General features: G+C 39.1%; 2 protein-coding genes across 3 annotated transcripts in view; one reads left to right on the top strand and one right to left on the bottom strand.

Moving 5' to 3' along the window:
* Window positions 1-7,014, top strand: part of FHIP1A (FHF complex subunit HOOK interacting protein 1A) — a 161,705-nt gene extending 154,691 nt beyond the window's left edge. The window contains exon 12 of the mRNA XM_032771281.2: window positions 5,903-7,014. Within this exon, the coding sequence (XP_032627172.1) occupies window positions 5,903-5,994 (92 nt within the window). The 3' untranslated portion in view covers window positions 5,995-7,014. The remainder of the gene's footprint in view (window positions 1-5,902) is intronic.
* GATB (glutamyl-tRNA amidotransferase subunit B) overlaps window positions 1-14,812 on the bottom strand; it is a 58,229-nt gene that overhangs the window by 3,495 nt on the left and 39,922 nt on the right. For both annotated transcript variants that reach the window (XM_032771283.2, XM_032771284.2), the window contains 4 exons: window positions 13,353-13,542; window positions 7,964-8,097; window positions 7,343-7,421; window positions 995-1,129 (listed from right to left, as the gene is read on the bottom strand). In XM_032771283.2, coding sequence (XP_032627174.1) covers window positions 995-1,129; window positions 7,343-7,421; window positions 7,964-8,097; window positions 13,353-13,542 — 538 coding nt within the window. The remainder of the gene's footprint in view (window positions 1-994; window positions 1,130-7,342; window positions 7,422-7,963; window positions 8,098-13,352; window positions 13,543-14,812) is intronic.

The raw sequence follows: 14,812 nt of genomic DNA on the forward strand, positions 1-14,812 counted from the left end.
TGCTCTTATGCTTCAGTACTAGTCTGACAATACAGAAGCATGTTTATCAGACACTGCAAATGAATCAATATAAGGGAGGTCATGCAGATCTACTACAAGTTCATTTTCTTTATCAAAAGCTCTTTGCAAAGCTGTTAGTGTCTCCCAATGAGACTTTGGCGTGGGTGGTATCGTTCTCAAAAGATGTTAGCTTTTTTTTCCAACTGCAAATGTCGCTAGACAACGTTTATACTTAAAATAAGCCATTAATTCCTGCTTTTACATTTGGCACTCCAGATAATACAAAAGCACCTTTTTTATAAAGCTAATATTGGACATGATCAAAGTTACCCCTCCATTTTGCCCCCCCTTTCATAATTTATAAGTTTACTTTTTCTAACGGAAAATCTCTGGAATCTTGAAATCAAAATGTTACAAAGCTTTCCTCTATGACATACACACACTGTTAGTGTAAGATTGCTCATGAGGGTTAGCCAGTCAGTATACGTTTCTTGGGAGAAGAGACGTGGACTTTGCATAGAGAGACAAAAGCCAACTTTTTAGCTTACCAACATTGATGCTATCTCCTTTAAAGCTAATATTATTTATGTAGAATAAATAATGATTTCTTGTTAGATACCCTGAGTTTTCACACAGTTATATTAATTTCATCTCTTTGACCTTAGGTATCTCCTAAGATGACAATGAAAAAAAAATAATCTGGGAATTATACTGATCAAAATTGCTAGGCCAGGTTAATGAAAGCGCTCTCTGCACACATACAGTTGAAAGGGACAGAACTTCTACTGTGCTTGTTTTCTTGCACTATCGCTTTTATGCATAGTCAGAATGACTTGGCTTCTTGGACAAGCCAGACTAATAAATCCTTCATTTCTCTTTGAAGATGTGCAAACAAATGCAGAGCCAGAGGAAAGATGGCAATTTAACCTGTTAGCATCACAGACTACCAACATGTCCAAGCTGCTGTATTCAGTTCCCACCCGGTTCTAATCACCTCTTCCTGATGTCCTTCCACCACTGCCTGACAGATCTGGTCAAGCTCTTGCTGATCCTGGATCAGTTCAAGTTTCTTTTCTTTAACAATTTGAAGTGGGGTCTTCCCCTCTGCCTTCCACAATTCCTCAAGCACCTGCAGCATCAAAAAAGGTAGAGGAGGGGAGTCAGTGCCTGTTGCATTCACTTTTTCCACAGCAGGAATGTGTGAGTGAATGTAGTCAGAATAAAAGCAAAGGGTTAACATTTATGTGATTGACAAACTTTCCCATGCAATTCTGTGGACACATCTCAATCTTGACTTGCTAGTGCCTCTCCAGAGCAAAACCTGCCCACGCACAAGAGCGCCAGGATGAGATCAAGCAACTCAGTTTAATTTATGATCTGAACACAGCTTAAAGTGGAGTGCAATGATCCAGAGCACATCACATCCCCTCCCTTTATTCTGAATATGCATGTCACGTAGCTTTGCAACAGTGATGCTCTTTGTGCCCCTACTGTAGAATTGCCTTATGAGAAGGTGGTGTAGTAATCTCCTGTTATTCATATGAGTGTTGCTAAAAGAAATTACAACATGCATGGTCAACAGAGAATGCCACTGCAGATAACTGACAATTAGCCAACTATTGTGCCTAGACAGATTCCAGGTAACTCGTTTCATTTGCAGACCATCATCACCGAAGGAGGGAGAGGGTGAGGATGCTTAATAGAAGGAAAAAATATTGCAAATCAGAATCCATGTGGCAGCCCTATCCCATCCATATCTCACCTCCAGAATAGCTGGATGAACCTTAGCTTCTGGAATAATTACTAGCTAACATGAATGTATTTCCCTACTTTGTAGCAAGGCTATCACCATGGAATAAACTTGGAAGAAGAGAGCATTTATAAAAAAGCAATTTCCTTGGGCAGTCATTTTCTGTATTTCCTCTGTTCTTATTTCAGAGATGGGGGATGTGAGAGAGAAAGCCATTATTAAAACAGCTGCTTGATCCTGCCCTGAAGATATAATTGTATGTTTGGGCCGCCACAGTGTGCCAGGATGGAAACGAATGCCAAAAATGTAGCACTACAAATTTGCTGTGGGATCTAGAGGAGGCTGGGGTGAGGAGCCCTAATTTAAAGCCATTTTAGTAATTAGCAGTGCAGCAAGATGGTTTATGAAAAACAAAATAAATAGAATGACATTTTAATCTTCTCATAGATTTTTCTCCAATAGGAAAGCCCTTCAGCATGAAACGATGTGACAGTTGTGACAAGTACTTTAAGAAAACTGCATTGACGCTACCTATTCCAAGCCAAGTGCGACTCAAATTTGCCTCCTATGCTCCAATCCCTCCTTCTCCCCACAATAGCAGGTTACTGTTTTAGTTTTGCCAGAGGCTTGAGAGAACAACAACAAAGTTGTCTCTGAAGCCACATTGCAGGTCTTGTGTTTTCCTTGTGAGAGGGAGAAGGGCAGAAAAGACAGATCAAATTATGAAAATTACTGATATCCAATCAGAGTTACAACCATGATAAGTGATATTTTAATCCGTTCCTATCTAAAACTCAAATGCCCCCTCCTTCCAGTTCATTCCTTAGCACCACTGCAGACACACCTGGAATAGCCTAGGAAAAAATTCAGCTTACCCACTTCACTAACTATGCTGAGGGCTCACTTAAGGAACACCCACAGTTGCTTCCTCCCTACTATCAGCAGGTGCTCAGTCCTCCCCAAGGGGGCAGACAGGAAGCTTTCTGGAAGGTAATTCTCCCTGATCTCCCCTGAGGCATTGTGACTCCATGTCACACCTCATGGAAGTGCAACTTGCAATTTGCACACACTAGCTCAGAGAAAAACTCCCCAAAGATCTTGCTCAAAATGGAAACTAACCAACATCTTTCTAAGAAAAGGGCAGAAACTGATTTTAGGTTGGCATGTACCACACCTGCAATTCTGAAACCGTTGTCCTTTCCCAGGCTGCCCAGGGAAGGAGGAGGGCACTGAAGCAAAACACACACACAAAACTAACAACAAAACCCTCTATTCCAAGCACAATTACCAAGAGAAGCCCATTGAGTGGTCTAACTTAAGTCAGGGCTAGGGAAGTTTGAGAATCAGGGAGCAATAACTGGTTCCCCTGACAGCTGTCTCATCTCCGATGCTAAGCATATCATGGCCCAGAGAGATTTTGCCCATTATACAATATCTTAAGGGGACCAGGGAGAGACTGGATTTACTCTTGTAAATATACACAGCAAGCTATGTCGGTTTGGGTTTTGTAGCTTTAAAAAGTATCCTTCTATTGCTTGAGTACAATACTGACTCCCTCTATGGAGTACGTGGACACAAATCCTCCTTGGGCTATTTCTGAAAGTCGAGGAGAGAGAAGCTAATTAGTTATATTGGTTAGTCCATTATAAGGAGAACCTTGGACACTGCATGTAATATATTACAGTAGTATTCAGAGGTTAAACAGAAAGCATTTTATTCATGCAGGCATAATCAAGTGCAGTTCTACTCCATTTACTTTTTCTTGGGCTCTTGTAGGCTTTTCTCAGCCAGAGAGAATTAGCCTCAAGGTTTTAAGGGCCCCTTTGCCCCCCTGCCCCTCCATCTACATTGTTATACACATACACAGTGGAGAGACCAATTCTATTCAAACATGGTTTCCTATTAGGCTGATGATATAGTTTATAGAAAAAGCTACCAGATTTGACAGGCTAAAAAACTGGCCTCATCCTACTTTTTTTTTTTTTTTTTTAATGTTCTAGTCTAGATAAAAGTCTAGTCTAAAAGCAGTGTAAGAGAATTTTAATTCATCCACACTAAGTGGTCAAACCAGGCTATAAACTGGCTAAACGTGAACAGTGGGGCCTAATTATAAAGTCTCCAGTGCCAAAATGAAATTCTCAGTCTCCCCTTCATTACTGAAATCCCAATAGCGGCAACTATAGACTCTAGCCAAGGTTTGATTCAGACTATTGCCAGGTTCTGCCTGCTCTAGCCATGTAGGCCTAGCACCAAACCACTGGTCAGAATGATTTAGTAACAGCTTGCAAGTCTTGCATCCACAAAAGGGTCATTTTAAGCACTTTACAACTTGAATGTGCAAGCTGGTTGTGACACCTGGGAAAAGGTCTTCAGCTGAAACCAGTCTGCAACCGCTTGTTCCATGTATGGATACAAATACTGCTACACCATTCTGGCCTGTCCTGTATCCACACCTCCTCCCAGAATGCAATGTCTTTGTGTTTGCAAATTATCCAAAAGCCTCCGCTTCTAACAAGTGCTGTGCACTTTGGATCAGGTGCTCCAGATTCCCCAGACTGTGTTGTTACAATCATGATTGTAAAAGGGTCCTGTTCAACTTAGGTTCATACACTGTGCTCGCCTCCCTGGTATCTGCTGTATGTAGAAGTGCCAAAAGGTTCTGTCAAAGTATTGCCGTGCAGATGAGCTAAACCATTGTGCAAACAACAAATGTTGTCAATCCATGTGCCTGCAATGGTAGCCCTGATTAATGTGCACACTATTTTTGAAGATAAGTTTGGTTTGTGTACTATAACAACATAACACAGCAGTGTCCCTTCTTTGACATGCAACATCCACCATGTAACCTTCCACATTTAATCAATGTTCACAGTTTTTATCTATGTGAATTTTATTGCCTTGTACAACTGAGAATAAGCACAGACCTCTTAAAAATTTAAACTGTTGGCACTTTCTGCAGTACAAGCATATGCATATCTATGACTATTTGCTCATCCCATCAAACTCTTCCATCTTTTCTTGTTGGCTCTGTCTTCACTACTGCAGTTAATTCCTCCCACCCACCTCAAATGCTGCACTGCATCTGCTGTTGTCTGTATATATATATAGCCTTTTTCGCCTTCAGGGTATCCCATCTCTCTGCCTACTGCAGAGAACTGTTATAAACATTTGTTATTCTTCTGACATCTAGGCAACCAAACACTTTTCTAAATATGGCAAAGTTTGATAGCATCACTCAGTGATGGGCAAACAGAGTTATTACTCTGTGTCTGTGCAATACATATACTACAAGGAGCTGGTAATTAAGCAGGAGATGCAATCTCTCTGAAAGTCCTCACTTTATAGCCTGTCAAAACTGCCTCTGTATAAATAAATTAAAATGAAAAAGCTCCGTTAAAACAACGTTAACTTTCTGACTTAAACACCACAACAAGGAAACAGCTAAAAATAAATTCTGAAGGTCAGGTCATCTTCAAAGTTTTAGGCACCAGGCTGATGGGTGCTCCCAAAAATCACATACACAGAATTTCTGTATATCCACATGCACTAAGTATTCTCAGTGTTTTCTGCCCGTTACAAGCCTTTATTGTTTTAAGACCACTTCCAGCCACCATGAGCAATTCTGAATGGCTTAACTACGAGCTGAGACTTCTCAGCTCCACCAAAAACCAGGCCAGTTTAATTTAACTTTAAGCACCCAGACTTAGAACTCTTGTTCTCTTTATAACAATTTTTTTGATGCAAAGACAAAACATGCAAAAGTGAATAGACACTAATTTCATTCCAAATCTGTAGCTAGAATGAAGGACTAGGTGGAAGGAATATGCAAACACCTGCCCTTGTTGATCTAAGAACATTAACCCTGGAACCTCATTATGTGAGTTAAATGTCTTAATTTTACTGTTGACTATTTTAGAATTAAAAAAACTAGTAGTGTATTTATCCAGTGGAGTTTGTTTAATATTCTACAGCTATAAACTTGCAAGGTTTAAAGAGACAAATAGTTATTAATTATATTATCATAGGGTCTAAAACATGATAGGTGCTCTGCACTCAAAAGTCACAATGCCCCACACCAGTTTTACGGTTTATTTTTTAAAGTATGATCAAATATATATACACAGATAGATATATTTTTTTCAGTCACTACAGGATTTAGCTGGAGTTGGAAGAAACAATTTACAGGGGATCAGAAAACCTCAAGTGAAGATCTTGAAGGAATGAAAGATCTTAATTTTTTTTAATAAATATAAAATGGTGAAAAAATAAATTTTATACAATTATTCAAAAGTGTACTCACCATGTTAGAATTTGAGTGTATTTCTAAAAAAATATCCAGTAGCTTTTCCAGAAAGATCAGCAATTTTTTTTTTTTGAAGATTACCAGTAACCCTGCAAAAATGCTCACTGTTGTCAAATATGACATGAACACCTTCCTCAGCTCTGCCAAGAGTGTCAGCATTCAGTAGCCATTTGTTAAATTTTTCAAATAAGCACCTTTATCCTTTCTCCCTCACTGCCCAGCACACATGAGAAAGACTCACCGTAAACAAGTGCAGAGTCACTTCACTAGTGTCCTAAAATCTCTCCTTTGAACTCACTTCCACCATGAAGCCTAAAAAAATCTTGTTAACGGTTAGGCAGCTGGGTGTACTGTGACCACTGCCTATCATGCTAACTGGCATTGTCTCATTGTTACCTTGTGCTCCCCATGTGTTTTGTCTTCTACTTAAGTTGTAAGCATCTTGGGGCGAGGACTGTCTCTTTGTTTGATGTTTGTTCAATGCCTAGCACAGTGGGCTTTCATCCATGATTGGCGTCCATAGGCACTACCTCGATACCAATTAATTATTAGGATTATTTATAATAATGTTCATTAACATATTCCCTGATGTCAAATATATTGTTAGCACAGTTTCTTAGCTCCCATCTTTGTTTTAGGAGACTGGCCTAAACAAGCCAGCTATTTGAAAAAAAGAGGGGGGAAATAGTTGGTTCTGTCTTGAGTGCCTGACTAAGATGCAGCAAAGAGTGTCATTGGATTAGCAAAAGGGCAAGTCTTCCTCCTTCAGTCTCGCAAGGAACTTGATACAAATTTATCTTATAAACGCAGCTATGTTTTGCCCTTTGCCATTCAGTGGGATGTGTGACCTCTTACAGCTGCAGCTCCTATTAAAATTATTAAGAACCATGAAGCAGCAAGTTTCCCAAACATCAGATAATCTACTCACCAGAGACTGGATCAAGCCACCAGAACATGGATGTCAATTCTAACCTTCCCAAAGTGCAGGAGTGTTCAGAATTTGGGATCTGATTATAGAGGTTACTGGTCAGTGGCGTCAAATCCAAATTGCCCAAAATTCAGGCATGTTTGGCTTTGTTAGGGATTTGTTTCAGGCTTCTCTCTACTATTGAACCCTGAATTTTTATACACATACATCCCACCTCCAGTAGCAGTTTGGCATATTTCATGATTTAAATATAAAATGAATTTACCGACACCATGGAAGTCATATGGATTCCAGATGGAGATTAACTGTTAAAATGAAGTAAGTAGTGGCAGTTTCAAAGGTAAGTCCAAAACAAACTCACTTGTTTGGCTGCTGAAGAAGAAATTGTTCCTCTCTCTAGAAGGTTTAGAAGGTCAGCCAGGAAGAGAGAACTGACTGGACTAAATTAAAAAAAAATAAAGGTGAGGTAAGAGCTCCAAAAAACAAAAACAAAAAACCACTACACACAACATAATCTTAACCTCTCTACATGGTGCCTGGTCATTTGTATAAGTGACATACAATCATTTAAACAAAGATTAAATGTTATTATTGAAAGCAAACTAGTTACCTTGTTGCCTAGTGGTACACTGTGTCAGTACAGCTTTTCAAAATGTAATTTATTTTTGGTCAGCTGAGTAGGTTTTGCCATTTTAATACAATAAAAATGGAAACCCCACGGATTACAATTGATAGCGATTAAAGATTTTCCGTCTCTGGAGGGTATGGAAAAGACTTGATTCACCAAGACACCATACAGGTCTAGGCTCCCAAAAGAAGTGGTGACTATTCGGACCTCTGTTGTCCACCCACCATGGAGTTTCCATTGCACTAAATGAGGAGTCAGTGCTGGTGTTAGGGGATACTATTCTCAGTTGTTTGTCTGGCCATGGGAAGATGGATGGTTCTGTTTGATCAACTCAATATAATCAGAAAGCTTCACCTTTCCTGGACTGTAAGGTTGTGTTGTTTTAAATAACCAAGCATATCATTTAGAATCCAGCCAATCACTTTCTTTGGATTCATCTGCGTCTGTCTCACTACATTTTCAAAGAACTCCATTAATCCGTCTTCATTCTGTTTAGAAAAAAGAATTAAATGGGTTAATGACAGAAAGGTACAAAAATGAGTATTTTAGGTCCTGGTCCTCTCTCATTCGCAGGTAAACCTGATCTGTGCACTCACTGCAAGATCTTGGCAACCTCTAGTAACTCCAGTAAGACAATAGTGCAATTTATACTAGGAGATGCTCTATGAAAAGAATACATAAGCATAGCTGCCAGCCCATCTGCCAGGTTGATAAGATTGTACCTATTATGTAGTTTCTATCTTTCATTAATCCTTCCCTGAAATTAGTGTACAGGGAGAATCCGCTTCACCCAAGGCAGGTGTGGAGAGTTCCCTTGTTCTGTTCTAGCCTGCCTACCCTCTGGTGAAATGAGCTGTCAAAGAACATGCTATGTTTACCATGGAATGGTTTTCCGAAGCCACCTAGAAATATTTCATGCTTGATCTTGCAGACACATTTCTGGTTGCTGGAATAAGATGGACCCGTTTCTAACCTTGGGTGATTTGGATAGGTCAGACTAGAAAATGCAGAGTTTTTATTGTTCTAGTTTTTTCAAGTCAACTCTGATGAAGGCCCTCAGTATTGGAAATGTATTGCACTGAGGACAGAGATTCAATTTTAAAGTGTACAAGAAATCTGAGATTGTTTTTAGTAAAACAGATACGGCAGGATCTGATGGATGCTGTGATGTGTGTCACTTGGAGAATGATGGCTCAGTAACTGTAGTACGTAACTCCAAAGGCCTCCAAGAGACTGTGGATATTGTAAGTGGGGCATTCTTACTTTTCAAGGGAAGAACCCAAATTCAGTTCTCCTACTGGACTTTGTATACAAGTTAAAAGTAAAATTATTAATTTAATTGACCCCTTAATAAATACTGTAATTTTTCTAATTGCCCTCAGGACTCATCATTCCAAATACAAGCGTAGAATATTAAGTCTTAAAATGACAAAATAACTAAACAGACAATATTACCTTGGAAGTTCAATCAGGAAAAAGTGAGTAGATATTAATGCCCCTTCTTAGCAAATACTATGGGCCTTTACAGCCTCATTTTTAACATGGGTGGAGCAGGTCTGGCCAAAAAATACTCATACTGGATACATTCAACCAAACTGCCAGACCCACACTTACTTGATTTTCACATGGAAATGTACATATTTGCAACCACTTCATTGTGCTTTTCTTTGAAAATCTACCTAGTATCGTCTTTACCAGTACCAGTCTATGATGAGTGAGACAAAGCGCGTACTTTTATTAAATTAAAACTTGAACCAAATTGTGACAGGAATGGAATATTTTCCTTATTGTTCCTGCAATATGGTATATGGCAGAAAAGACTTGATCTGCCTCTGATTTTCAACAGTCTTTCCTACCCTACTGTTAAAAGTTAGTTTGGACCAGTTGTGCATTCTGACCAACTTTCCTAGAGCCAAATTCACTGACACTGGAGTGCCAAAATCATCCTGTGACTCATATTAGGACTATTTATCTGAGAAGATGTTTGTCAGCCTATGGAACATCTCATGCAGACAGTTTTGCTATGGAGCTCTTATACACTGCATACAAACACTGAGAACAACTTTCTCCAAAATCCTAACTCATCCCTTGCTATTCAGTATAAAACAGCTAATTTTCACCACAACTTCCAGTTTTCTTAACTGCATTTAGTAAATACTTCTGCATTTCTATCATCTTAAAAAGATTAGCATATATTGAGATAAAAATTTCCAGGTACAAGAGAAGATTAACAAATTTTTAACACTACTGAAGCATGTGTTTTTATATACTACTAATATAAAATGCTGCACAAGTATCAGGCTAAAAAACAAGATGTAAGTCAAATAATGGAGAATACTGGCAGAGAAGGCATCCGTAACAAACATGTACACTTCAAAGCAAATATCTCCTTACTGCCAGTTACTGGATGACACAAACCAAAGGATATTTTGGAACTTTACCTACCTCATAGAAGCCATTTAAACTGGTCATATACTGACAGCAATTAACACACCACACCTTGTTAATGCAAAAATACAAACTACAAAACCAAAACTGTCCCTAGGAATAATTTACCATCTTAAAACCATCACAGAAAAGCTGCTATGTTCTGATTTATCAGAATGTTAACTGACTATCCCACTTAATGCTGAACAACAGAATGGGGAACAGAATTTCGGAATTATAGCATTGTGTTCGATATGGAGGGTCACTTGGCACTTTCATTATATAGTGTACCAATACATTGTCACTTGCTCATTAGAATCTCATTGGAATGAAATGTGGCATGCAAAATGTCAGCCAGATGCAAAAAATTTTCTTACACATGATTTAAATTGATGCTTTAATAGTCCTGAGCTGTCAAAAATAGACGGTGTGGTTTCAAATGCTTTTTTGACAAGTTTAGCTTTAAAATGCTACAATGTTTTGCAAGGTATCATGGAAGCATTCTTTGCAGACACTGGGTCTGCAATGTGAACTGGTGCCTTTAAACACCAGCTGATGCCTCCCAGAAAACTGAAAGAAAAAATGGAAAACGAAACCATTCTATTGAAAAGTAATTGTCTATATCTCATTTTCTGCGTTGTTCTCTCTCTGTTTGTACCCAGACACCGACTCCGTGGGTGCTCTCGGGCTGGAGCACCCACGGGGAAAAATTAGTGGGTTCTCTGCACTCATCAGCACCCCTTGCCCTACCTCCTCCTCTGAGCGCGCCGCATCCTCGCTTGTCCGCCTACCTCCCAGTGTTTCCTGCCTGGCCGCCACCAAACAACAACTGTTTGGCAGCATTACCATGCTCTGGGAGGGGAGGCGCAAGAATGTATTGTGCTATGGGGAGGAAGCGGGGAAGAGGGAGCTGGGATTTGGGGAAGGAGTTGGAATATTGGCAAGGAGGGGGTGGAGTTAGGGCAGAGACTTTGGGGAAGTGATGGGAAGGGGGCAGAGGCAGGGTGGGGCGTCGAGCACCCACAGGAAAGAGCCAAAGTTGGTGCCTATGTTTGTACCATCAGAATTTCCACAGCAACCAACTCTGAGGAAATAAACTGAGGAGCATATGGGAAAGGGCAACAGGTGAAGGTACAGACTGTGTGGCAAAGAGAGACAACTTTGTAACAAACAGAATAGTTTTCCAAGCCTTTCATGATATATCAGTCTTAAAAAACTCTAGATAGTTAAGCTTAAAATAAGCAGAAATGCACCTGTATTTTAGAATGACAGGGTGCTTTAGACATGTCAGTAACTTATATTAGAGTGAGCATAGGTACTAGAGAGAGCTGGTAGAGGAAGAGAATGAAAGATCATATAAAAGTCTTTTCTATCTCTAACTTCTATACCTCAGTGACTCCGATCTTCAGATATCAATATGCTTTTTTATTATTTTTTACAGCAGTACATTGATATGGAACTTTGGAGTTAATAAATCAGCAAAACAAACAAAACCAAAAACAAAAAACCCACCAGGAAGAAAGCCAAAATGTTAAACACCACACTTGGTCAAAAACTTAGCATGTTAGGTGCAATAAGGAGATTCAAAGTGAAAGATGTCCTTCCATTTCAGTTCATCCTGTTGTACTTAGGTCCTGCAGGAACTACAATCTTCCATACTGGAGCACACACAACTAGATACTGCAATACCTTCATGCAATGGTGAGCTAAGAAACTAATGTTCATGTTGAAGTCTGACATTTTAACACAATTTTTTGTGCATTATATTCACACTAACAAGTTGGGGTACAGTACAGATTCTGCATTTTGAAGGCATCCCTCTACCATTGCCATTTATTTAATGAATACTCTTGGGCACTCTAACTTGAAAGACTGTCTCTTAGATTTGTGCATCTAGCCCTGTCAGCCATCTACAGTAGTTCTGAGTTAGGCATGGAAACAATTTTCAGGTGAATTAAGGTTAACTATTCTCTCAGTGAGTGAAATAAGTGACTTTGTACATCCTAATCTACACTAAAAGGAGAAAGACTCAGAATGCAGACGAGACCACCCCACGCTTCATTTATTGAAGAAAAACAACTTTCAGTGCAGCTGTATTTGTACATCTTTTTCACAAGCAGCAATCCAAAATCATCTTCAGAATTAACAGTTATAAAGAACAAATTGCAAGAGGAGAGAAATTAAGAGGCAAAAGGAAGGAAAAAAATGTTTTCAAGTGAGATCTGTAAAGTGAAGGGGAGTCCACGAGACAAACAGCTAGCAGTTACATATAGCTAGGGCTGCAGAGGAGAAGGCTCTTGCATCATCACTGACAAGACTATGTAATAGCAAAGAGGGGAAAGGATTAGCTAAAAAAGGGTCACTGAGGTGAAAAGGAGGAGGGTCCATTTACTGTCCCTGATCAAAACGTATTTATTTTCATAAATGATCATTTTTCCTAAGGTGAAGTTATTTATACATGTGTGGAGAGAAACACTGGCTGCAGAGCAATTTAACATTAATCAACATCTCTGAACTGCTACCTTCGCAGCCATAGGACTTCTACATGATTTATGACTGATTTCCCACCAAAATAAGGAAAACTTATCACTCACTGGTAAGATGCAACACCAGTAAGGCTAAAACCTTCCTAGCCACTTTCTTCTCAAGAGATTTCTGTAAAATTTGATTTAAATACTGACACACAAAGTCATCACTGCTGGATCAATTCAAAAAAGATTGAAAGAGAACAAGGATGTTGCAATTTGTTTTCAGGAGAGACTGGATAGTCTTTAGATGGATTCCAGAGGTGTCTAGATTTTAAACAAGCTATTCATTTGCATCCACAATCCCCTCACCACCAAGTTTGACGTTATACATATTTTACAAAAACAATAGTTATTTATTATTTTGTTAAGCATGGACAATGTGCTTGGTCCTGTTCCAGACACACAGATAAAACAATACCTCCTGTGAAGATCATGCACTTGTGGACAAGACTTAGTTTGTCAGCAAAAAAGTTGCACACTTGCAGCAGTCAGCACTCTTAATGAGTCTGCTTTGAGAGAGATGAGATCATCATTCACTAGCAATTTGTTAGCTCCCTATTTGTTCAGGAATCGCTTCTCATAGAAACAAACTGCACATGTTATTTCTGAGCCTAGTTGAAGGATCTGGCACAGGGGTACAATTTAAGAGAGCTGTTAGACATATTTCCAAATTTAAAAATCCATGGCAGCTGACAGCTGGTTAATATGACATTTTACAGCGCGTTTTCTCTAAGCACTGAAACTTTGAAGTTTCTTGGTTTATTTTAGCATTCGATCAATAGACCTACCAATAAGGTGAAACTGTGTTCAGGCAGAATCCCATACTGTTCAACAAGCTTCACTCTCCTCACACTGGGGAGATCAGGAAGCCTCTCCCGAATCCAATCAATATTCACCACTTGCTGATGGTTCATATTAGCGGGCAACGATTTAGTATCATACAGAATCAATGGAGGGAGGTTTGGCTCTGGCATGAACCTGGGGAGAAAGAAGAGACAAATTTGGGGTTATTTTTAAGCAAGACAATCCTCAGCATCTCAACAACAGGCTGTAAAATTTGTGTGCGAAAGTTAATGGTCCTCCAGAAATGGTATTACTGGAATTAACTGAACAAGATACTGAATCTACACAGCTCAGTATATTATTGTCGAATAGGAACAAAAAAAAAAAAAAATAAAAAAAAAAATCAGTCCTCAGCCACTATTTTCTCTCTGATGATCTGTCACTGTTTGCCAAGCAACCAGCAATAGAAAAAGGGTAATTTAAAAAAATTGACACCCAAACTTTAAGTGTGAATGCAGCCCATCACTCTTGTTGGTGAGCATGAATTGTGATTCTGACCAGCAAGGCAATGTGGAGAGAAGCATATTGACAGCCAGTTGCCAGGAGTTCTCTGTGCAGGTTGCAACCTCTCTCATATTAACCTGAGGAGTACTGATGAAACCGCATGCTGTATTAAAAGCAAAATTACCATGCTCAGCAGGATGTCATAGTAAATAAAACTGAGTGACAACATCAAAGAACAAAGGATCTCAAAGAACGCTAATTCAAGCCATCAGAAAAGCATTGTAATTCAAGCAGAACCTTATCCTGACATGAACAAAGATGGACTGATAAATCTCAAAATATATATAAAAAAATTGTTTTTGCCTTTGCAAACCTTTGAGAGACACCCTTTGAGTCTATTGCACTTAAAAAGAAATCATGTTTAATGTGTTGGATTTAGATTCGGCATTTAGTAGACACAAAATACACAAACAATGAAATTTAAAAAAACGTGATATAAGTTTTGTCCATCTTTAACTGAAATAGCTTGGACTCTCTTCCTACCCACATTTGCCTGAATATTTTCTTATAGCTGTTATACATATTAGCCATGTTAAATAAGGATCTGGCCTGACACTAACATAGTAGAGAATTATTCGTGAAACAGACTTTTTTTTAGCTAACACCCATGCACACAGAAACAAGGGCTAACCAGGCTATCATATTAGCCCCCAGCCACCCAAGCACATTAGCTGTCAAAAACTGAAAATCCATTCTGTCCAAATAATGGTTACTGCTGTATTTCCACAAATACTAATCTGTAAACTTGTAAATCTAGGGCAGAATTTTAAAAAATGCTCTGCCTTGGTCTAACCCTGCACTCTCACTGAAGTCAACAGTAAAACATCCATTGTCTTTCATGGGAGAAGAGATAAGCCATCGTGGTATATGAGGCCACATAATCTGAACATTTGCAATTTTC

The sequence above is a fragment of the Chelonoidis abingdonii genome, chromosome 5, assembly GCF_003597395.2.
Source record: "Chelonoidis abingdonii isolate Lonesome George chromosome 5, CheloAbing_2.0, whole genome shotgun sequence".
Classification (NCBI taxonomy): domain Eukaryota; kingdom Metazoa; phylum Chordata; order Testudines; family Testudinidae; genus Chelonoidis; species Chelonoidis abingdonii.